The sequence below is a fragment of the Schistocerca americana genome, chromosome 3 (assembly GCF_021461395.2).
Source record: "Schistocerca americana isolate TAMUIC-IGC-003095 chromosome 3, iqSchAmer2.1, whole genome shotgun sequence".
In the NCBI taxonomy this organism is placed as follows: domain Eukaryota; kingdom Metazoa; phylum Arthropoda; class Insecta; order Orthoptera; family Acrididae; genus Schistocerca; species Schistocerca americana.
In genome coordinates, this window is record NC_060121.1 from 347,290,679 (window position 1) to 347,317,024 (window position 26,346).

The 26,346-nt window shown below is 43.2% G+C and overlaps 1 protein-coding gene across 1 annotated transcript in view; it reads left to right on the plus strand.

Moving 5' to 3' along the window:
* Positions 1–26,346, plus strand: part of LOC124607040 (sialin-like) — a 100,829-nt gene that overhangs the window by 62,161 nt on the left and 12,322 nt on the right. The window contains exons 6-8 of the mRNA XM_047139214.1: positions 1,810–1,962; positions 5,671–5,803; positions 22,963–23,204. Of these exons, the coding sequence (XP_046995170.1) occupies positions 1,810–1,962; positions 5,671–5,803; positions 22,963–23,204 (528 nt within the window). The remainder of the gene's footprint in view (positions 1–1,809; positions 1,963–5,670; positions 5,804–22,962; positions 23,205–26,346) is intronic.

The window sequence follows — 26,346 nt, forward strand, 5'->3', positions numbered from 1 at the left end:
AAGGGATCACAAATTTAGCATTGGAGGGCAGCGTGGAGGGTAAAAATCGTAGAGGGAGACCAAGAGATGAATACACTGAACAGATTCAGAAGGATGTAGGTTGCAGTAGGTACTGGGAGATGAAGGAGCTTGCACAGGATAGATTAGCATGGAGAGCTGCATCAAACCAGTCTCAGGACTGAAAACCACAACAACAACATGGTTAACATGAGTCGACTGAGGTCAAGGCTGGGAAGGTTCCTTTGAACATGACCCGTCCTCCATCCTTGGCCAGACAATGCTTGTGCTCTTCCTTTAGTGGCCTCGTCGTCGATGGGATATTAAACCCAAATCTTTTGCCTATCCTTTTTCCGTACAATGCACTCAAAATGGCATTCTAAATCTTGTACTTGACACATAACAACTTTCTTACTTTTACACCAGAATATTGGCAATGGTAGAAAATACCGCCAAAACTCAACAACAGACACACAATTTGGAGCCTTCTGGCAAACCAAAGGAACTAGTGTGTCTTCTACATTTAGCAGGAACGATGTCGGTAGCTTTCCAGTCACTATAATGTCGGTATGACTTCATATGTAAGGGGTACAGAAACAGATGGCTTTGCATGTCTCATAGAAGGCTGTTTGTTTCCATCGGATATATCTATGTCCGCTTCTTTTTCCCCTAAACCAATAACATGTCTTTAGGTTTCTCGAGATTATACCTCTAGACATTTTTCGAATTAATAGCTCTTCAGGTTTGAGAGTCATGTAGCCGACTGAACGAAATGTGACTGTTTGCCCTCCTCTCGAACTGCTCCACCTTAACTATCAGTGCTGAACGTCGCAGGTGACGGCGAGGGAGAACATAGCCAGCGACAGGGGAGGGCAACTCCCTCCTCCTCCTCCCACCTCCACGTCACTTACTAGAAAGAAAAATCTTTGCGGCCTGAAATTCATGCTGCTCTCCCGAGCAAATTTATAAATTCAATATTACACTGAAGAAAACTGGCACATCTAATGGATGTTCACTTTTAGCTAGTTAACCTACAGGAATTTACGGTGACGTGAAATCCAAAAGCCGTTTCGTCACCATTCACAACGTGAAACTAACACGAGTCCCTTCCCCCTCCCCCCCCCCCCCCCCCCCCCGCACCTTCCCCTCCACCTCAGCTCAGAGGACACATCTTAAATACGCTATTGGGCTGCGGTGTCATAAAACGGCAACGAATCAACCACACGGAAATGTCCCTCTCAAATGGTGTACATAATATGTAATTACGCATATCGAACCAGAAAGGATAAGAAAAACAACATTTAAGTTTAAGGTCACGTTGACAAAGTGGTCATTAGAGACAAAAAAATGGTTCAAATGGCTCTGAGCACTATGGGACTTAACAGCTATGGTCATCAGTCCCCTAGAACTTAGAACTACTTAAACCTAACTAACCTAAGGACATCACACAACACCCAGTCATCAAGAAGCAGAGAAAATCCCCGACCCCGCCGGGAATCGAACCCGGGAACCCGGGCGTGGGAAGCGAGAGCGCTACCGCACGACCACGAGCTGTGGACCCATTAGAGACAGAGCAGGAGCTTAGGTCATGGAAAGATGAGAGAGGAAATGGGCCGCGACCTATTCAAAGAAACCATCCCTGCATTTGCTGTGAACCACCGTTCTCCGAGTTCATTGTGCTAACCATTGCATTGCCGTGCTCGATGCGTTGAACCAGAACTCAGAAAATCGTTCAGTTGTACTTTAATTTAGAACCATACGAGCATTACTGAGGAGCGGACAGTGGAGTGTGTTGCTTCTTTGGTGTTGCAGAAGAACCTACCTGTGCCGTGGAAGAGCATTATGTCAACGCCAGCTATTTGGGCTCTCGTCGCTATCATGGTTACTTTCGACTGGACCTTCTACCTTCTCATCACGTCGCTGCCACAGTACATCGCCCAAGTGTTGCACTTCGATATCCGCAGCGTGAGTGTTCTAGCACTACTTGTTCCATAACTGAAAAAGTGACCTGGAGTAAAACAGATTTATATATCGTACTGTTTCCGCTCTGCAAGATGATCTCTGTTTTAAAATGTATGAATAATGCTAATATACTTTTCACGGAAGTTCGCAGAAATTTACCTTAGCGGAGAGAGGTCCTAGACTCTAGAGTGGCGTTTTCTGAGTAACCCAGTTGGCGAGTTAGGATATATATCATAATACAAGAACTCACTTTTATAGGAGACATAGAGAACTTATTGCATCTCACAGAACTGGTTAACTTCTAGACCTACACTATTCCAATGGTCCCAGACATCAAGCATTTATTTGACATTTTGTTGAAGTGTGAATGTAAGCAGCGCGGGTTAGAGAATATGTTTCCACACTACTGACATATTATTTTGTGCCTCAATCCCCTCCCTCAAACATTAGTTGCCGATGAGGACTTGGTAAGTCCTTCAAAGATTTTGTAGTTAGGCGCCTCTGTCACTCGCCTCAGCTGGACGTACCAGGTGGCCGCATGTGTCGCATGTTTCTTAAACCTGCTCCAAATATAAGAAAGGCGAGTCTAATTAATAAAAATTACAAGCTATAGCTCAAGGAATAGCACCTCCTCACAATGGGGTCATAAAGGGTAAGCCGAGACACTGTATTATAGAGCGTAGATTTCGTTTCTTTGTGAGTCATTCCCACTCTCATGGTTTTGAACTCGCTGCTGTATGGTTCAACAAAGGAAGGTGGAGAAAAAGCCGCTCTTTGTGGTATGCCGACTATCACAATTGTGAAGTTGGCAACGAGGCGTAACCCAGTTGTTTTGGTAATCAGCATCTCCCTTTCAGAAGTCTCTAAACCATACTATTGAGTACAGTTTAGGACCCACATCTTATATGCTTTTCTAAGGTGTGAGAGGTTTCCAGAATGAGATTTTCACTCTGCAGCGGAGTGTGCGCTGATATGAAACTTCCTGGCAGATTAAAACTGTGTGCCCGACCGAGACTCGAACTCGGGACCTTTGCCTTTCGCGGGCAAGTGCTCTACCAACTGAGCCACCGAAGCACGACTCTCGCCCGGTACTCACAGCTTTGTTTCTGCCAGTACCTCGTCTCCTACCTTCCAAACTTTACAGAAGCTCTCGCAGGAGAGCTTCTGTAAAGTTTGGAAGGTAGGAGACGAGGTACTGGCAGAAACAAAGCTGTGAGTACCGGGCGAGAGTCGTGCTTCGGTAGCTCAGTTGGTAGAGCACTTGCCCGCGAAAGGCAAAGGTCCCGAGTTCGCGTCTCGGTCGGGCACACAGTTTTAATCTGCCAGGAAGTTTCATGTGAGATGTTTGTTTACTTATTATATGCACACTCCAGGAAGACTTTTGCGGAGGCGGTAGACAGGACAGCTGAATCAATAGAAATCATATGACATCCATTGGTAATAAATGATTTCTGACAGTATTTAGTGCATCTACATCTAAGAGAGCGTAAATGACACACTGGGTGCTTTTCTTTGCACTTCGTGGTCACTTCTTACAGCCTGACGCCTAAGTGCCATGCTCTATATAGTTCTACAGGCACCCTGTGGTATCCGTTCCCATTCTTCAGTGACGGCCCATGAGAGTTCTTCGAGAGTTTGTGGTGGAACACGACGACCACGTACACGTCTGTCAACCACGTGCGTAAGAAGGGACTCACCGCCTACCATTCCATTACTTCAATGTCCAGGCTTCGCAACACATTTCTACTGATGCCCGCCGCCTGGGTCCTGGCATTAGAAGGAATTCAGAGCCACCACCGTATACAGCAGCCACCACATGGTCCAACAGGATCTGTTGGATGCACTGCCTGACGTTAAGGCGAATATGGACGACGACAAGATCCGTATGGCTGTCAACACTTAAGTTTCCCCACAACATTACAGAACCTTGCAAATCTGTCGATTTCCTGGACACTCTTTGGCAGGTTCCTCTCGCTACGGGTCTTCGTATACGAACACGGCTATCACCTTGCGTCGGAGGATATCTGGACTCGGGTGTGAATAACACGATTCGCCAGTGACGAAGTTGTCGGTGCGCATGGGATTGACAGAACTGAAGGTGAGCTGCAAGATGTTGTCGTGTCAAGTGGGGTACTAGAACAGGACGTCTGGATTGTAAGTTCCTTTCTCGTAACTGGTTTATTATAGTCTGATAGGACATAGCGGCTCCAGTGGCCCTTCAGTGTTCATGGTGTTGAAAAAAGGGAAAATCATCTAGAAAACTGTAATAATCTATTTATAGCAAATTTTAAAAGACAAAATTTTCTTAGAACCTAGAAAAATTAAAGTTTCGTACAAAATCGACAATGCCGTGCATACTTTAGACTATAAGGTTGATGAGAGCCTGTGCTATAATCATCGGAGCTACAGTTCATTACTTTAAGAAAAACTGTTTTTTGCAACTTTGCCTTTTTTTTGCCCATTTTCGCCATATTGGATCGAGTTTAACGAAAGAGAAACTCTATTTAAAATTTAATTTCCTATACGCTCATATTTTTTGTATGCATGTTGTAATTTTTACAAATTTAATATTAAGCTGTCACAGAATGCTTGGACTAAAAGACTTAGCTGAAATTAAGCAAGCACACCTACTGTGTAACATGACCGAATTCTTCGGGGTTAGTACAACGGTCTGCCACGTGAAAATGAACAACCCTGCGCCGGCTTCTACCCATCAGAAGCGGGTACCGTGAATTGCCACAAAAAAGACTGAGGACTCTGTTCAACACTGTCTTGCAAATTTTTTTTGGAAATTTGTGATAAGTTCCTAAGGGACGAAACTGCTGAGGTCATCGATCCCTAGGCTTGCACACTACTTAATCTAACTTAAACTAACTTACGCTAAGGACAATATACACACCCATGCCCGAGGGAGGACTCGAACCTCCGACGGGGGGAACCGCGCAATTGTGGCAAGGCGCATCAGACCGCACGGCTACCCCGCGTGGTTGTCCTCCAAGCGTTCAGTACAGCACAAAGACGCTGCTCCACCAACAAAAACGGAGTAATTTCATGTGGCCGTGTGACAACCAAAGAAACATAAGTTATGCAGCACTTCTTAAAGCCTCGGTACTCCTGGCCGTGGTCGTACACGTAATAATATAATTCTCCAACCTTACGGTCTAGAACATTGGCAGTCATTTCTTGGAGCATACGAAATTCTGTAATGTATGAAAAAATTCTATACGCCAGCTTCCAGAGAGACAGGGAGGTGCAGGTGCCCTCTTTTGCACCCTCACTACGCCGCATCTGAGGATGAGTGTGAGTTCCCCAAAAACTATTTAATGTAAATAAAGTAATGTTACATAAGTGACTTCCCACAACCATAATTCATTTAATATAATGTCACGGTGTTCAAAGATATTCATAATGGATAATATTAATATACGCTTTATAAAAGGTCTGCCACACTCCTACAGTATGTTAGTGAGATGTGGGTATACGGAGTAAGCTGTGGTAAAAGTTACGTGGAATGGTAATTATGTAACTTTTCTGAATAAATGGCATTTAGCCTCTTAATCCTTCATATCACTCCACGAGAAATTTGAAAACTTATTTTTTCATTACCAGCCTTTTTTATGTTATAATGGTATTATGAGGAACACACTCTTTACTTAGCTGAGAACTAGATTTATGTTATCAATAACGCTCTGTTTTCCTGCTTTTCGACAGAATGGGATCGTATCAGCCATTCCTCACATCACTGGTGGTGTTGGAAGTTTGGCTTTTGTGTGGTTTACTGACTTCCTGCTCCGGAAAGAATGCATGTCCAAAATCTGGAGTTTCCGTGTTATAAATGCATTAGGTAAGTACAGGCTGGCTAAAATCTCAGATTTCAGTAACAGCTTACGTCGATGTTCAGAACAGTGCAGATGTATACACAGGACATTAACATGTCTGTTGTAACTTACAATCTTGTGTCTCAGTCTTCTGGAACTTTCTGTTTATAGTTACTAATATTTGCACAGGGCAAGCAACCACATTTTTCCTTTTGAAAAAAAAAAAAGAATTAATTTAGTTAACACTGATAGGTAGCATTTGCCTGACGATGTAGTGCTTCTAAATTTGGCCGCCGGGAGTTGGAAGCTCAAAATAAGCTTAATGTTCTTTGGGGAAAGGCGTAGAGTGAAGAGTCCGACATAGCGAAGGAAGAAAGGAAAGTTGGGTAAAATATTCCATCAAAGGTGAGGCCATTACGGTATCTTAACATTGAAAACCAACTCTAACAAACAGAAGCACACAACTGTTAAGTTTGGCAAACATGCAACAGTTGAGAGTTCAGCAAACTTACAACTGTTGCAAAATGTCGACAACAGTTTCAAACTGTTGTAAATACACATACTTGCTTCTTTTACGGAAAAGAAAATGGATTCCGGCTGTGAAGGTGCATTAGCACTTATTTGTATAATACTTGCTGTAATTGTTTATCCCGAGAATCAACTCCAAAATGCGCATGTGCCCCAGAAGATTTTTGTTACAAAGAGAAAATCACGGAGCTTTTAATGCTGTGTTGGAGAAGCTCTGTATTGAACGCAGACAAGGTTTCAAGAGTTTTGTCAGAATGACTTGTGGACGATTCGAAGAACTTTTGAGGCTAGCAAAGCACAACATATTCAACGTTGTTGAATTTTATAGCTGCAGTGTCACCAACAAACACTTCTTGTAATAACCGATTTTTGGCACTTGGTGACAGTCAGAAAGTTTAATGTATTCTGACTGAATGAAACTGGCTACGATTAGTGAAACCGTGCCTAGAGCGAGCTGAGTTACTGTGAATGTTTTTTGTAAAAGTAAGTACCGTTATTTTACTATCTATACATTCTTTACACATTAATACGTAAATTTATTGGGACATAACACATATTCAATTTCTTCACAATATCCCACTGTCTCAAGGTAAGGAACAGAAAATTATTGTTAAGGTGTTATATTACCATAGTAGCTGGCAGGCACGCCAATCTTTCATTAAAAATTGTAAGTTGCAGAAACTCTTCAAATACATGCACCTACACTCAGATACACTATATGTCACCAGCACTTCCTTCTGAAACCACAATATATTTTAAGACCCGAAATGAACTTAGTAGATGTCACTGCCTTACACTTATAATTTATCCATAGAATTATTGAATCAGAATGATCAAACAGAGGTTTCCTAAGTTCAGTTTCTAATAAAAACTGAACAGTTACTTCTATGGATCTCTCAGGAGTCTCCGTTGTATAAACACAAAAAAGATTCAATGCAGACGACACGGTACTGTGCATACGTCAGTCACTCAATTCTGACGTGTTTTTCCCACTGACTGTAAAGTACAAATTCGAGACAAAACTCCTTTCAACTAGTTTTTCAAACTCGCTACTTCACACAACCACTGACAACAGCCGGCCGGAGTGGCCGTGCAGTTCTAGGCGCTTCAGTCTGGAACCGCGTGACCGCTACGGTCGCAGGTTCGAATCCTGCCTCGGGCATGGATGTGTGTGATCTCCTTAGGTTAGTTAGGTTTAAGTAGTTCTAAGTTCTAGGGGACTGATGACCACAGATGTTAAGTCCCATAGTGCTCAGAGCCATTTGAACCACTGACAACAGTTGAAAATTAAGTCAAATTTCAAGCTAAAGCCAGTTGTCAACCGAGTTTGTTGGAGTTGGTTTTCGGTGTGGAGGTACCTTTAGAGATGGAGCGCAAGCTGGGAGTTGTTAAGAATGGGAACTGAAATCGACTATACCCTTTCAAAGGAACCGCCTCAGCATTCGTCTTAATGGATGAAGAGTCATAATGGAAGACCTAAATTTGGATGGCAACATGGGGAATTGAGCCGCCTTCCCCCTGAATACGACACCAGTCTCTCGACACTACACCACTCTGCTTGCGCCAACTTAGCGACAGTCTCTGTGATGACTTTGAGATGAAAACTTTTTACTCTTTAGTGCAGATATTTTTAGCGCATCTGTTGACTATGGACCGGGGGAAGGAGGGGAGGAACCAGTGACAGATGAAAGCTTTAAGTCAATTCGCAATGAGTGCAGCGACAGAGGAAAACATCAAAATTGGAGTTCCTTTCAAGTCTTGAGATGTTTCCTGTACCGAACTCAGAAACAAAATCATTCCCATCTCTTTCAAGGTCTTTCAATATCTCTTTTGCCATTCGGCTTGTGGTTCAGGATCTTCTGGGGAATTTGCTGACCATTCTCATGAGGTATTGTCTACGATCTTCACAATATTTTTGAGTTTTTTCATTCATGTTGAAAATATTTAATTATGTTCTAATATCTTCATTTCTAATCATGTATCTTACTGTGTAGCCCTTCATCTTCCTTAGGAACCTCAGGCCTGCTGTTTGAATTTTATTTTCTAGGATAACCCAGGAACCGCCATCACTTTACAGAATTTCATGATAGTCTCTGTTTATGTTTTATGGCCCAGTATTCTGCTAATGGTACCACAGACAGCTTGGTACTTGTGTGTTTGATTTTCAGTGTCAGAGTGAAAATCAAAACTTATAGCACAGCCTAAATAAGAGATTTGAGAGACTTGTTCTAAAACTCAATTGTCCAAAACAATTTTTGATCTGACTGGATATTTTCCTCGGAGTGCCATTATTTTCATTCTATTACTAGAAGTTTTACAGTTGTATTTTTGCATATTTCGTTCAGCTGGTATACTGACATGTGGAGGTAATTTTCATTCCTTTGAATAATAACGATATCATCAGCAAACCAAAGTTGTTGTTGTGGTTTGATGCAATTCCGCATGCTACTCTATCATGTGCAAGCGTCTTCATCTCCGAGTAACTACTGCAACCTACATCCCTCTGAATACGCTGTACTTATCTCTCGGTCTCTCTCCAGTACTAAACTGGTGATCCTTTGCTGTCTCAGAATGTATCCTACCAACAGATAGATCCCTACTTCTAGTGAGATTGTGCCACAAATTTCTTTTCTTCCCAATTCTATTAAATACCTTCTCCTTACTTACGTGATGTACCCCTCTACTCTTCAGCATTCTTCTGTAGCACCACGTTTCGAAAGCTTCTAGTCTCTTCTTGTCTAAACTATTTATCGTCTATGTTTCACTTTCATACATGCCTACACTCCATACAGATACTTTCCGAAAAGGCTTCCTGACACTTAAATCTATACTCGATGTCAACAAATTTCTATTCTTCAGAAACGCTTTTCTTGCCATTGCCAGTCTACATTTTATATCCTCCCTACTTCGACAGTCATCAGTTATTTTGCTTCCCAAATAGCAAGACTTATTTACAAGTGTCTACTTTCGTAATTTCATTCTCTCAGTATCATCTGATTTAATTCGACTACATTCCATTGACATCGTTTTGCTTTTGATGATGTGCATCTTATATCCTTCTTTCAAGACACTATCCATTCCGTTCAACTGCTCTTCCAATCCTTCCAGTGAAGTACAGTGTCATCGAAAAACCTCAAAGTTTTTATTTTCTCCATGGATTTTAATTCTTACTCTAAATTTTTCTTTGGTTTCCTTTTCTGCTCGTTCAGTGTCCAGACTGAATAACGTCGGGGACGGGCTGCAACTCTGTCTCATTCCCTTCTGAACTACTGCTTTTTTTTCATGCCCATATAACTGTCATCTGACTCCGGTACAAGTTGTAAACAGCCTTTCGTTCTCTGTATTTTAGCCGTGAAAGACAGTATTCCAGTCAACATTGTCCACAGATTTCTCTAGGTCTACAAAGGCTATAAATGTAGGTTTGCCTTTCCTTAACCTATCTTATATGAGAACTCGTTGGGTCGTATTGCCTCGCATGTTCCTACATTCAGGTGTTACTCATTCATTATCTTAATCCTTTTGTTTACCTTACATTTCCATTTTCGAAGAATAAAGACAATGTAAATATTAAAACGGGTGGGTAATAATGCACACCCTTGTCTAACACCTCGGTTAGTAATTATTTCTTCTAACCGATTTCTACATGTGTTTATTACAATGTGTGTATTTTTCTTAAGACTTTTCACTACCTCTATTATGCGATAAGGACATGCACATTCAGGCATAATACTCCTTAGGCTGTCACAGCTCGCACGGACAAAAGCCTTGTCAAGGTTGCACTTTGCTGTAATTTGTCAGAAATTTCCAGAATCTTTACTGTCCGCCGTACAGGGTTATTGGTAAGTACCTCCAGGTTTTCAGAAGATGACTGCATGAGAAATACAACGCTAACGGTATAATGGCACGTATCAGTGGATAGAACGTCTCTCTAATTTTCAGTTCCTAATACGCGTAATTGCGTAGTTGCAGGCATGTCAGAACATGTAGAAAAATCATCCGCTCCGTATTATCACCTCGAATTAGTTCGCGCCTCTAAATAAGCGACAAAGTGAACAGATTACTGAAACAAGCTACTGTCACGCCTTCCCGAGCAGTTTGCGGCAGCGACTGCAATGAACTGCGCGCACGTATTGAAGTTTATCATGATGTAGATATCTGTCCATATTGGGTATCTGTCATGCGAGTCAAATACACGGAGAGCTGCTCTCTCCACTATTATGTGTCTATTTTCTGTATGTCCTGTACTAAGGCAGGTTCTGTGATTGATCAGGCAAATTTGCATGCATGCTGTTACAATGACGGCCGATCAATTGCGTCATCTTATATCAAGATTTCCACGTCGCCTCGTCTCAAATTAATGCTGAAACAGATAAATATGAATTAGGACAAGGTAGATACAATGATTCGTTTTAACAAGAACATGTCAGAGTTTAACTGATATATTGACATAAAATATGAAAACATTAAAAACACCGCGCCTCCTATCAAAGCGTGAGTCTACGTCGGAAGCTAAAACAGAAGAGAGTGAGGGAGACAAGAACCCTCGCTAAGGAAACTGAAATCATTTGTTTCAACAGACATTAGTTCACATTTGAAGAGTCACAGATTACGCTCACATAATTTTCTACTACGTCGCGTCGTTTCACCTCTGGAGCGGTCGCTTATGCAGTTAATTTAGAAAATGAGTATGACAACTTTAGGTTGAATATTACGATTTATGCACGCATAGTGTAGAAAAATGTATATTTTGACCATATAAAGACATACTTACACCTTTTGTAATAATAGGTCATATTTCGGTCAGCTTTGCCATAATAGGTCATATTTCGGCCAACTTTTGGAACAAAAGCATATATTAGTCATTTCTTTAAGGACATAAAAATAAGAATATGAAAAAATTGCTGACATGACAATGTATCAGACGATATTTTCCAAATGAAACCAGCCATTATTTGACGAACTAGTAGGCAAGCAGCGTAGTACTATAGTTGGTTCACTACGTAAGACATTGTTACACGGAGTCGACAAAACGCTCTCAAAGCCAACGAACACGGCTTCCGACGTAATGAACATCGCACACGTGGTCACGCTATTCTGCTTGAATACAAACTCAGTCTCGTTCAACATACCGAAAGTTAAGTGCTCCAACAGCAGGAAGTTGCGAGGTTTTGTTCAGGATTTAGGAGAGAAGTTTTTCAGCTGTGACGGGGAAATATTATTTTCTAAACTATATGAAATTAATGTAGTGCAGAAAAGCGCTTTATTGTGCAACAACACTGTAATACCGCCAAACACAGCAGTTCTGTGAAGAGAAGTGCTGAAAGCGACTGCAGACAGACACTGTTATTTAAGCAGACAGGCCCATCTTCAACTGTAAAATCGTTATTCAAGTACTTGTGTGAGTTGGCGATATCTTACAACATCCCATTGGAGAATTCAAGTTGTTGGAGAAGCACACAACACATTCAGTTCGAGATGAATCTACGTTGAGATGTTCACCGTAATACGAATTAGTGTTTCTGACCAAAAGGTCTGGGTGTCCAAAGATGAAACCACCGTTGCGGGCTGGCGATATGTTGCAAATGTTGTTATTGGTATTCTAATAGCTGATGGGCCTGGAGAAATGGTCCTCCTGACGTGTGAAGTTCTCGAGACACTAAAGAACTCGACAACTGTCATTTTGTTTGACAACTACGTGAAGCTACTGAGGCCGGATGGTGTGAACGGAGACAACGGTTTCTTGCTAGTAGCGGATGATGCTTCATACGTCTAAACCAGCCAAGGGGCTTCAGATCCTCTACCCCTGTACGGTGTACGTTAAGTGCCTTGCTCAAGCATTACTCAGAGTTGCAGAAGAGTGATGATCAAATTATCTTCATGTATACAAATTAATTTCATTTGGCAATTCACGGAACAAATGCTTACGCTGCCTCCCTCCCTCCCACCACCTTCCCCCACCACCCACCCCCCGCCAACCCCGCCTCCCCATCAGCCTATTCTTTCAACATAGTGCTCTTGGCTTAACGCTGCTGAGCATTACTGCACCAATTACACCAAAATAAAGACAATCTTTTGAGCTTGATAGCGATGATTCATATAGTAACAGAACTGTGGAAGAGGTCATGACAGATACCTTACCTACAAACTTGGCCTACATCAACCCCAACTTTCCAGTCGTATCAAAATCTATCACTAGAATAGAAGCTGCTGGTAATCAACTGTGTGATGCACTGGATATTATGCAACATGTGCAGAGCGAGTTGGGTCGAGCTCGTGGTCATGTGGCTGACAAAGTTAACAACAAATTGAAAGGTATTCTTCAGCAGAGTCCTGGATACTGGATACTCTACAATGTCCATAATTAGTGAGTCTTTGTGGGAACGCCATAACGTTTGAAGACAATGAACCGAAGTTGGCATGCAGTGACCTCGCCACCTTCGAATGCGATCCTGTGACATCCTATGATGTGGAGAGGTGCTTTACCAGGTACAGAACTATCCCCGGTGACAACTGTACGTCTTTAATAAAGAAAAACCTGAAAATGCACGATGTGCTCTAGTTCAGCTCTGCAGAAACTGAAAATTGACGATACGTGTTAACGAACTTCGAATACTTTGAACAAGTTGTGTGCAGTATTAAAAACATGGGTTTACTATTTGGATTGGTGTTATTGTTTTCGCTGTATGTCGCGATTTTTGCACATGCAGACAACCCCAAAATAAGAGCTAGTTAGTTTCAAACACTCCAGAAAATAATTACTGTACTCACAATTTGTTCAGAAGTGAAAGTTGTATTACACAGACTGGACACATTGATCAGGTTACCTTCCATTAGGAACGTGGGTGCACTCAGCGACTGTGATCTGAGTAATAAATTATACAACTCAGCTATCAGTCGTCCTTTTTTGCAGGTTTTATTTGGCAAATCCAGATTTCGGCTAGTGCTTAGCCATTATCAATGCACTATTTCCTAGTCTCAATGCATGTAAGTTCCCTGTTGTTCGGGTGTCAGTCAAGTTCTTTGAACTGTGGCACCTTGTCATAATAGAAACGAGCCAAGCAAGTATAAATACTGGCTGCTGCGTCCAACACTCTGAATGAAAGTACTTTGTGGTTGACATTTCAGCGTGTCGAGTGGTAGGGGCCAGCCGCGGTCCAATTGCAGTCCTTTATTGAGCGCCACATACTCCCCGTGTTGTCTGTCTCGTGGGCACGAGCAGCTCCTGAAGCATGGTTGTGTGTACACCGGCAACACTGCCCACACCAGAGCAATCTGTCGATCGCAAAATTATTTCAATTGGCCAGGGGTTGAAAATACCGCTTCAGTTGTAAATTTCTTTTATTATCGCACGACCGGTTTCGGGCTCTTATAAGTCCATCCTCAGGTGTTGTAGTGGAAATAGCAAGAGACGGGAGATAATTTTCACACATAACAACACACATAAAAACAAAAAATTAATACAAAAGTTAAAAAAACTTTTAGAAAACATTTCAAAACCGCCTGTCGGGCTAGGTGCTGTGAAACCTACGTCAATGCGGAAGTGACACTAGACAGTACTGCGGACGACTGCCTGGGTAGGGAAATATACACTCCTGGAAATGGAAAAAAGAACACATTGACACCGGTGTGTCAGACCCACCATACTTGCTCCGGACACTGCGAGAGGGCTGTACAAGCAATGATCACACGCACGGCACAGCGGACACACCAGGAACCGCGGTGTTGGCCGTCGAATGGCGCTAGCTGCGCAGCATTTGTGCACCGCCGCCGTCAGTGTCAGCCAGTTTGCCGTGGCATACGGAGCTCCATCGCAGTCTTTAACACTGGTAGCATGCCGCGACAGCGTGGACGTGAACCGTATGTGCAGTTGACGGACTTTGAGCGAGGGCGTATAGTGGGCATGCGGGAGGCCGGGTGGACGTACCGCCGAATTGCTCAACACGTGCGGCGTGAGGTCTCCACAGTACATCGATGTTGTCGCCAGTGGTCGGCGGAAGGTGCACGTGCCCGTCGACCTGGGACCGGACCGCAGCGACGCACGGATGCACGCCAAGACCGTAGGATCCTACGCAGTGCCGTAGGGGACCGCACCGCCACTTCCCAGCAAATTAGGGACACTGTTGCTCCTGGGGTATCGGCGAGGACCATTCGCAACCGTCTCCATGAAGCTGGGCTACGGTCCCGCACACCGTTAGGCCGTCTTCCGCTCACGCCCCAACATCGTGCAGCCCGCCTCCAGTGGTGTCGCGACAGGCGTGAATGGAGGGACGAATGGAGACGTGTCGTCTTCAGCGATGAGAGTCGCTTCTGCCTTGGTGCCAATGATGGTCGTATGCGTGTTTGGCGCCGTGCAGGTGAGCGCCACAATCAGGACTGCATACGACCGAGGCACACAGGGCCAACACCCGGCATCATGGTGTGGGGAGCGATCTCCTACACTGGCCGTACACCACTGGTGATCGTCGAGGGGACACTGAATAGTGCACGGTACATCCAAACCGTCATCGAACCCATCGTTCTACCATTCCTAGACCGGCAAGGGAACTTGCTGTTCCAACAGGACAATGCACGTCCGCATGTATCCCGTGCCACCCAACGTGCTCTAGACGGTGTAAGTCAACTACCCTGGCCAGCAAGATCTCCGGATCTGTCCCCCATTGAGCATGTTTGGGACTGGATGAAGCGTCGTCTCACGCGGTCTGCACGTCCAGCACGAACGCTGGTCCAACTGAGGCGCCAGGTGGAAATGGCATGGCAAGCCGTTCCACAGGACTACATCCAGCATCTCTACGATCGTCTCCATGGGAGAATAGCAGCCTGCATTGCTGCGAAAGGTGGATAGACACTGTACTAGTGCCGACATTGTGCATGCTCTGTTGCCTGTGTCTATGTGCCTGTGGTTCTGTCAGTGTGATCATGTGATGTATCTGACCCCAGGAATGTGTCAATAAAGTTTCCCCTTCCTGGGACAATGAATTCACGGTGTTCTTATTTCAATTTCCAGGAGTGTACAAATAATAGCAGGACACTCACACTGTGCTGTGGGCCCCGAGCGTCGCAGTGGACGTGCACTAGGCGCAGTGTGCTACCTATGAGCGCAGAACAGGGAGTTGCGGATGCGAACGAGGTAGCAGATTGGTAAACCAGAGTGGCAAAAGAGCTGACGGAGAGAAGAACGCGGGGCCACTAGCCCGGCAGTTCACAATTTGAACTATTAGTTTACATTTAAAATGAAAAAACAACAATAAAATTACGTAAAAAATACAAGAAATAAGATAAAAGTGCATTAAGCGTAGTGAAGGAGCGTATTGAACAGGTCAATATAGAACTGCGGTAAAACTGAGTGGAAGCTGCAATACAAAATTATTGTATAAACCGCAAAGCGCAATCAAACTTTCCTTTTACATGAGTGACAAACAAGTTTTCAATTTAGTGGGGATATGTAAGTGGCAACGTGGAACAACGCGCCACAGTCATCAGTTAAAAGTTACAAGCCCTAGTTACTGATCAATCGGGAAATTAGCGGAATCTTACAGTCTATACTGTCGGAAAGTAAAATGCCAATTAATAGCTAGCACCAGTAGCACTAAAAGGACACATTAAAAGTTGGGTCAATTTAAAATCTGCTAACCGACAGTAGCTACTAATCGAGCATTATTTTGTCCATGATGATCATGCCATCAAGAACAGAGAGGAGTTAATTATACACCTCAAACATGAAACTGTAACAAGTGATACGAATCTAGCATGTCTCCACATCGTAAGCATGTACACGAATATCCCCATTAAAGAGATGATTACTGTTACTGAATCCGACTTACGGATGTTCTCACGTCTAGAGTCACAAAAAAATAATGAATTCCTTCATTTGCTCAGAATTCTCCTGGAGCATAACTACTTTGTCTTCAAAGACAGATTGTATGGACAAACTGATGGGTTAGCCATGGGATACCCCATTGCCAGTATGTTGTTCTTGTTGTGGTCTTCAGTCCTGAGACTGGTTTGATGCAGCTCTCAATGCTACTCTATCCTGTGCAAGCTTCTTCATCTCCCAGTACCTACTGCAGCCTACATCCTTCTGACTCTGCATAGTGTATTCATCTCTTGGTCTCCCTCTACGATTTTTACCCTCCACGCTGCCCTCCAATACCAAATTGGTGATCCCTTGATGCCTCAGAACATGTCCTACCAACCGATCCCCTCTTCTAGTCAAGTTGTGCCACAAACTCCTGCCGGCCGGACTGGCATGCGGTTCTAGGCGCTACAGTCTGGAACCGAGCGACCGCTACGGTCGCAGGTTCGAATCCTGCCTCGGGCATGGATGTTTGTGATAACCTTAGGTTAAGTTAGGTTAAATTAGTTCTAAGTTCTAGGCGACTGATGACCTCAGAAGTTAAGTCGCATAGTGCTCAGAGCCATTTGAACCACAAACTCCTCTTCTCCTCAATTCTATTCAATACCTCCTTTTCAGCATTCTTCTGTAGCACCACATTTCGAAAGCTTCTATTCTCTTCTTGTCTAAACTATTTATCGTCCATGTTTCACTTCCATACATGGCTACACTCCATACAAATGTTTTCAGAAACGACTTCCTGAGACTTAAATCAATACTCGATGATAACAAATTTCTCTTCTTTAGAAACGCTTTCCTTGCCATCGCCAGTCTACATTTTATATCCTTTCTACTTCGACCATCATCAGTTATTTTGCTCTCCAAATAGCAAAACTCCTTTACTACTATAAGTGTCTCATTTCCAAATCTAATTGCCAGTATAATAGCAAATATTTACATCAGTCACATTGAACATAAGTTTTTTTCAACCCACCAACACCTTCAAAGAGTGGTATGCTACAAAAGATATGTCGATGACATCATACTTTTGCATAATGGGACCGACGCGCAGCTGCAACTTTTTCAACACGACTTTAAAAAAATACACCCCAAGATTAAGTTTAAGATGGAGTACCACTCTGGCTTTACACTCTCATTTTTAGGTCTGGAAATTTCGTGCAGGACAGTAACGTTCACTTTAACATATTTAGAAAACCAGCTACGAGTAGTTCTATTATTCATTGCTCTTCAGTTCACTCAAAGCAGTCCCTCTCTCAAAACAAAATTATTTTTGTGGCCTTCAATAGGCTTAACGAATGTACGGCATGTGCCTGTTTCCTATAGTGAGGTCCGCAAGGTTCACCCAGTTCATTTTACATAGCTGTAAAATTATCAAGGTTCAAATGGCTCTGAGCACTATGGAACTTAACTTCTAAGGTCATCAGTCCCCTAGAACTTAGAACTACTTAAACCTAACTAACCTAAGGAGGACATCACACACATCCATGCCCGAGGCAGGATTCGAACCTGCAACCGTAGCGGTCGCGCGGTTCCAGACTGTAGCGCCTAGAAACGCTCGGCCACCCCAGCCGGCGTAAAATTATCCTCTCTTAATAAAAGTTTGCGTGTTTTTCATTTTATCCTGTGATTATGGCACATTATTGTGCTGTGGCATTATCTGTTTCGTCAATAATTAAAAATTTGCTTTCTTTCATGATGTAAAATGCATCTCAGGTCTTATCTCATATAAGCCTCGATTAGTTGTCGACTGTTGGTTAGCAGGTTTTAATTTGACCTAACTTTTAATGCATTCCTTTTAGTGCTACTGGTGCTAGCTATTAATTGGCGTATTACTTCCTGGCGGTATGGACTGTAAGATTTCGCTGCTTTTACTGTTGATCAGTAACGAGAGCTTGTAAGTGGGAGTGGCACATGTGTATGTTCTTTCAACTGATGACTGGGGCGCGTTTTTTTTTTTTTCTTTATTGTGATTTCATTCCCCTGCCCCATATGGGCAGGGGAGGGCTGTCAGCAGCACAATCCGCCGCTCTTCAGCCGAGTGACACGACAACTAAAACAAGAATAAAATAATACATACATAAGGAGATAAAAAAGGGGAACATAAAACAGAGTAAGGGGAGAAAATGGAGGTAAAAATACACTGACATGTAGACGTTCATTGGGGACAGTTAAAAAAGTCACCAGAAAGTTAAAAAACACAGTTGGCGATTCTTAAAACACAGAGAAGACACTGGATGCGCATGCACAGGTTAAAAGTTGGCCACAGTATTAAAAACACTCTGAAACAACACACTTAAAACCCACTTGGAGCACACACGACGAAGAATAAAACTACCAGGTGGGACCTGCCGAGGGAATGGTCAGAGAGGATGGAAAAGGACGGGAGAGCATGGGGCAGCTGGGGAAGCGGCGGGATGAAGAGAGGAGGGGCAACCGTGGGTTCATGAAGAGGCAGGAGACACAAGGGGCGGGAGAGGAAAAGGGAAGACAGGGCAGGAGAGAGCGCAGAGACACTGAAAGAAGGCACAAGAGATGGAGGGGGAGTAGGAGGGGAAATCCACTCAGAAGGAGGGAGGGGGAGGAGAGGGAGCCCTGAGGAGGAGGCAGGAAGAGGGGGTTAGAGTTGGTAGGAAGGGTAGATGTCAGGGCGAAGATCATCATCCTGGAGGGGTAGACGGTGGAAGTTGTGTTGGGAAAGGAGATGGAGGGTGTGGGGATGAAGAGAGGGAGGGACACAACGGTAAAGGTGCGGCAACTGGTTGGGAGTGGAGAGGAAGGGAGACACCAGGGGGTGAGGGGGATCAAGGCGGCGGACAATATATAGTGTGCGGATGTGTTCAAGGAAAAGGAGAAGGTGGGGGTGGGACGCATTGTTCCACGTTGCCTCTTATACTTCCCCACTAAATTTAAAACTTGTGTGCCACTCATGTAGAAGGAAAGTTTGATTGCGCTTTGCGGTTTATATAACAATTTTATATTGCAGCTTCCCCTCAGTTTTACCACAGTTCTGTACTAACCTGTTCTGTACGTTCCTTTACTACGCTCAATGCACTTTTAACTTGTTTCGTATATTTTTTATGTAATTTTTCTTGCTGTTTCTTCAGTCTAAATGTAAACCACTAATTCAAATTGTGAACGGCTGGGCTAGTGCCCCCGCGTTCATCTCTCCGTCAATAGATGGCAGCACTTCGCCACTCTGGTTTACCAATTTGCTTCCTCGTTCCCATCTGCTACTCCCTGTTCTGCGCTCATAGGTAGCACACCCTGCCTAGCTCACGTCCACCGCCGCGCTCGGGGGCCACAGCACCAAGTGTAGGCCTAAGTGTCCTGGTATTATTTGTATATTTCCCAGCCCAGGCAGTTGTCGGTAATACTGTCTGGTGTCACCTTCGCATTGCCATAGGTTTCACAGAACGTAGCCCGACCGCCGGTTTTGAAATGTTTTCTAAAAGATTTTTAAAACATTTGTATGAAATTTTTTGTGTTTTATGTGTGTTGCTGCGTGTGAAAATTATCTCCCGTCTCTTTCTATTTCCACTACAACACCTGAGGACAGGCTTATAAGAGCCCAAAACCAGTTGTGCGATAATAAAATAAATTTACAACTGAAGCGGTATTTTCAACCCCTGGTATAATGCTCAGTTGCGGATGTTCTTCCGGCAAGATTGTTTGTAATTTTAATTGGAGTATAGCACTATTAGGCTACTGCTACGACCTTTGTCAAGAGCTACTCCACGCCAGTCTTCGATCTGATGTGTGTCACCGAGCCTCGTTTACAACCAGCCGTCACTTCTGCGAGCTGTTGGTCTATGGGCCGTTACTAGACCTGATGCACTATCGCCAGAACGGTTGCCCTTTGGCTGGGTCTCCTCCAGGTTGTCATCAATTGGCTTCTGGGCATCTCCAAGGGGACCATATAGTATGAGGATATGTTGTGATCATTTTGGACACGTCACACCGTAGAAGTACTTAAGGGTAATACAAGGAAGCGACATAAAATGTGACGTCCACGTAAGATCATTACTAAGCAAGGAAGTATCAGCGTTAGGAAAGGTGACTGGAAGACTTAGATTTGTTGGAAGGGTTTTAGAAAAATGCAGGACATCTCTGAACGAAGTCACAGTATGACGCGCTACTGGAATTGTAGCAGGTCGATGTAGCTCATACAGAACTGTAACAGAAATGCTCAGAGAACTTAAACAGGAGGACATAGTTCTCACCAAAGCCTGTTTGGTAAATATTTAGAACCTGTATTCCAAGAATCTGTGCGCTCATTGTACTGTCAGCAACGTATATCTCGCGTAGGGCACGTGAACTAAGAGGTATCAGGAGGCACACAGACGGTCATTTTTCGTTCGCCTAATGCGCGAGTGGAATAGGAAATAATGTTTTTAATACTGGTACTATGTATCCTCCGACATGCAGTGTACAATGACCTGTACAGTGATCAAAAGTTTCCGGACACCTGGCTGAAGATGACTTACAAGTTCGTGGTGCCCTCCATCGGTAATGCTGGATTTCAGTACGGTGTTGGCCCACCCTTAGCCTTGATGACAGCTTCCACTCTGACGTTCAGTCAGGTGCTGGAAGGTTTCTTGGGGAGTGGCAGCCCATTCTTCAAAGAGTGTTGCACTGAGGAGAGGCATCGATGTAGGTCGGTGAGGCCTGACACGAAGTCGGCGTTCCAAAACATCCCAAAGGTGTTCTGTGGGATTCAGGTCAGGACTCTGTGCAGGCCAGTCAATTACAAAATGGTTCAAATGGCTCTGAGCACTATGGGACTTAACTTCTGAGGTCATCAGTCCCCTAGAACTTAAAACTATTTAAACCTAACTAACCTAAGGACATCACACACATCCATGCCCGTGGCAGGATTTGAACCTGCGACCGTAGCGATCGCGCGGTTCCAGACTGTATATCGCCTAGAACCGCTCGGCCACCCCGGCCAGCAGTCAATTACAGGGATGTTTTTGTGGGTGTCCGGATACTTTCGATCACATAGTGTGTGTAGGTACAGAAGTACAAGAGAGGCATTGTGCAACACGGTGTGGGTTACTTCTAAAATTATGGGAGTGTACGTTGTTAAAAGAGACAGCCAACATATTGCTCCCTCCAATGCACGTCTCGCGAAATCGCCATGAAGGTAAAACTAAACAGATTCGAGCTCACACGGAGTCTTCTCGCACACCATTCGCAACTGGGAGAGAGGAGAAAGTGAAAAGGGTTCACAAAGTAGCCTCCGCCACACATGGTGACGTAGATTACAAAGTATAGATGAAGGTGTAGGTCTGTAAGCTGAGTGGCCACGAAAAACACAATGCATAGAAGAGTGAGTACAACTCGGATAAGTGGTGAACCAGCCTTTAGAAGTTTATTTGATACTTCATCATATCCAGTCTAGTCTTTAATGTACCGGGTGACAGTACTGAACTATATGAAAAAGCCTCGATTAGTTACAAACTGCAGTGAGCGCACACTTTACTCAACATGTACACGTCACTACAAATATTCAGATTTACGTTGCGACATGTTCTATATGCTGCCATTATTGACGATGATGTGGCTTAGACGAAAAGCGAAATTCTGCATGACCAGCTAAAGTGGCGGAATATCGTACTGTTTATGACTTCCTGAATGGCTGTTTTCAACTCAACAATGGTTTTGATGTTATTGCTGTACACTTTTCTTTAATAAAGTCCCTCAAAAAGGTGTCTCACGTGTTCAGATCCAGAGAATATGGCGGCCAATCGAGGGCCATGCCAGTGCCCTCTGGAGCCAGAATGCGGTTCCGAAGTGCTCCTCCAGGACATCAAACACTCGCCTGCTTCGATGGGGTCGAGCTCCGTCTTGCATGAACCACATCTTGTCGAAATCAGGATCACTATGGATAATGGTAGTCACCGTGCCCTCCAGTAATGTCGCGCCGATTATTCCGTGGCTGAACATTGCACATCGCAGTCACCCTTGAGAGTAAAGGTACTTCTCGATCGCGAAATGCGGATTGTCAGTCCCTCGAATGTGCCAATTTTCTTATTGACGAACCCATCCAAATCAAAGTGGACTTCGTTGCTAAACTAAACAACAATGCACATACTAATTTGCATCACGCCACGCCGCCAACCATACAATTTGAAGGTCCTAACGCACCTTTCAGAAGTTATGACGATTTTATTTCATATAGTTCAATAATTTTCACCGTGTGTGTTTGCTTTATAGCTGATTGAATTTCAGTGTTGCTTCTTTCCTGGTGCTGGCATAAGACACAGTTCTCTTGGAAAAACAATTTTTGTCACTAGTTCCCTGGCCTGAACACCCACTTGAATCGTCGCCTGTCGAATTATACTATGTATATACAGAGACCCACCACGAAGGAATTATCCGAACGCGACGGAGATCGGTAGATGTGATGTACATGTACAGGCTAACAAATGACTACAATTTCAGAAAAAACTGGATGATTTAGTCAAGAGAAAGAGCTTCAAAAATTGAGAAAGTCAATAATACGTTGGCCTATATGGTGGGCGACAGTCAGCTTGGCTTCCCATCGTTGTCCAGAGCGTCTCCAGACAGGCCTTCGCTGTCATCGAGACTCAGTTCGAACCGGGGCTCATCACTGAAGACAATTCGAGCCCAATCAATGAGATTCTGGACGTGGGAAACTCTATAAAGTTCGATATCCACTCTGTCCTTAATTCCATGCTCTGACGCTTAGACTCTCTGCTCACAGCACATGTTTAACACCATACCGACTTTTCAAAGCCAGAGATCAACTGCAGCTCTGTAATCACATCTATTAATATACAGGTACCCTAGTGCCCGCCGCTACGATGGTGGTGGTAGCGCTGGTGGGCTGTGACAGCACCGTCATCATTGCGATGTTGGCGCTCAGCGGCTTCTGCACAGCGACCGACTGCACGGGCTCCTACCTCAACATGCAGGCCATCGCCCCCAACTACGCAGGCACCATCGTCGGCATCGTCAACATGTTCGCCAATCTGACGGGCATCGCAGTCCCTTACATCGTTGGTGCCTTTACCAACACCAATGTAAGTAGTGCCGTTACGTGAAACAGTACATATGACATTTCAAGAAGATGTTTCCGATTCACAAGACTATACCTTCACATGGAAAGAGAGAGAAGCTTTCGATGAGTTTTAACTTACGCTTAGAACTACAATTTTCTATTTCCGAAAGAACAATCTGATTTTACAAGGGTGTAGAAATTATAAGAATTCCTGAAGATTTTACTGGAACATTCTTCACCTAAGTAATACTATTAAAATATCTTATTTAAAAGATTTAATAAAACTCAGTACAATAACAATATAGTTCGTTGACTTTTTTTAATATTTTTTTACCCTTTGCATTTCAGTCGCGTAAATTTTTGGAGCATTGCATCGAACATGAAAACCGCAATGTGCGGAAAAATCATTTTTGTTGCAAAAAAGTTTTACGTTGATGGTAAATCCTTTTAAACTTTAACTAGTCCATCATATCACGTAGTTTTTTAAAGAAATTGTCAACTTTTTTCTTGTTCAAACCTGCTGCTTGCTGCAAAGTCTGGGATTCAGGTGTTCTTAGCGTTAAGTTCTTATGCCTTTACAGACAATTATGGTAAAAGTCTTTACCCGATTTAATTTTTGTTATTTTTAACAGATGTTTTACTTTCAGTTGCTCTGCATTTTGTAAACTAGATTTAATAAAGCATATAGGCTGTCCAGGATAAACGTATAATAATATATAATTTAATAACTTGAGACGTAATTGAGATATTTATTGACGTAAATGCGTATTTATTGGCAGTTTTCTTCTACAGGTTTGGTTCGTGTTTGTTTGCAGCAGTTGATACTGCATGTGTATGCGCTTAACTGCTTTGTTCACGTAAACGCGCGTCACTACTGACGCACATATGGACTTCATAGCAGAAGGTGTTCGGTATACTGTGCTACAATTTCTTCTTGACGTGATCTTTTAGCGAGATGACGTACGATACCATTTTGCGAACGTTGTGAGGGATTTTATGTATCATGAGTTCTCAGATAGCTGCACACGGAGAGGTAGTCCATTGATTTCTTGGTCCCGTAGAAGCCTAGACATTACGCCACTTGATTTTTTTTCCTTGGGGGTTTAACAATAATGAAGTGTATCAAATACCATTTCGCGATTTAGCAGCTCGGCGTCATCGCATTCGTGCAGCTATCGCAGATGTTACACTTGGAGAGAAGTGGAACACAGATTAGATATCTGTTGGGCCACTTACGTTGTGAGTATCGAGGTGTATTAGACGTACAAAAAAATTTTGAGTTACCATACTTGTAGAAGCAAAGAGCCAATAAATATCTCAATTACATCTCAATTTGTTACATTTTATATGAAAATATGTCGAATCCGGACATCCTGTATTTACTAAAAAGGCTTAAGCTGGTTATCTAAATTTTTAACATGATCGTCCAATACTCTTTCCACTTTGTCACTGAATATTGTCTGGTAAAACTCATTATTTCTTCAAACAGGGTCCACGGCCACCTATTTGCTTTCTCATAAGCCTTACATCTGTCACCTAACGACCCCTTGTAACTGGATACTTCTGACTCGCTTTCCTGATTGTTATTGCAAGAAGTTTGACTTCTTCTACGGCCACCTTCACGTTATTTTTATATCATTTATAACCTGCCTGGATCTATTGCCCAGATAGGGCAATCAGTTATATGAATGCGTGGTGTCTGTTCTTTTAGGCAATGGATCCGCTTTCTTCAGTGCGGATGCACAAGTATGTCCGACCTCCTGTGGGAATCTCAGAGTAGAGGTAATGGAGGAAATGGACAGGCACAGCGGATAGGTGGTGCTCGGTGGCAGTGTGGATCGGCCTTGAGGCGTGCTGAGGTAGTCCGCGCAGATGCGATAACGCTGTGTCCCGGATGGCGCAGTGCTTGACGCACCTGTTAAGTAAGCACAATCATACACAACAAAATAAATGAAAATACAACTATGTAAGAGTTACAACTACTGGTTTATGTAGGAGCACTCACTACACTAAATATACACACTAGGCAGAGATTAGAACAAACCAACACACAGAAGAAACCCACAAAACCAGCGTGGCAACACAGGCTACAGATCAGAATAGCAAAACTGAGAAAAGACATCGGACAGCTAACACAATTTATAAGAAATGAAATATCAGACAAAAAACGAAAAAGATTAAGTAAAATCTCACAACAAGAAGCGATAGAGCAATTAGATGAAAAGAAGCAGAAATTACAAGCATTGGCCAAACGACTTAGAAGATACAAAAAAAGTGAAAATAGAAGGAAACATAACCAAACATTCAACACAAACCAAAAGAAATTTTATCAGACAATAGATAACACACAAATTAAAACAGACAACCCACCAAACATAACAGACATGGAACACTTCTGGAGCAAGATATGGTCAAACCCTGTACAACATAACAGGCATGCACGGTGGATACAAGCAGAAACAGACACATACAAGATGATACCACAAATGCCCGAAGTGATAATTTTGCAACATGAAGTCACCCGAGCAATTAATTCTACGCACAATTGGAAAGCCCCTGGAGGAGGAGGAGGAGATTAGTGTTTAACGTCCCGTCGACAACGAGGTCATTAGAGACGGAGCACAAGCTCGGATTAGGGAAGGTTGGGAAAGGAAATCGGTCGTGCCCTTTCGAAGGAACCATCCCGGCGTTTGCCTGAAGTGGAAAGCCCCTGGAAAAGATAAAATAGCAAATTTCTGGCTAAAGAAGTTCACCTCAACACATTCACATCTAACTAGATTATTTAACAGTTACATTGCAGGTCCATACACATTCCCTGATACACTTACACATGGAATAACTTATCTGAAACCTAAAGATCAAGCAGACACAGCAAACCCAGCAAAATATCGCCCCATAACGTGCCTACCAACAATATACAAAATATTAACTCCAGTCATTACACAGAAATTAATGACACATACCACACAGAACAAAATTATAAATGAAGAACAAAAAGGCTGTTGCAAAGGAGCACGAGGATGTAAAGAGCAACTGATAATAGATACAGAGGTGACATATCAAGCTAAAACTAAACAAAGGTCACTACACTACGCATACATTGATTACCAAAAAGCTTTTGATAGTGTACCCCACTCATGGTTACTACAAATATTGGAAATATG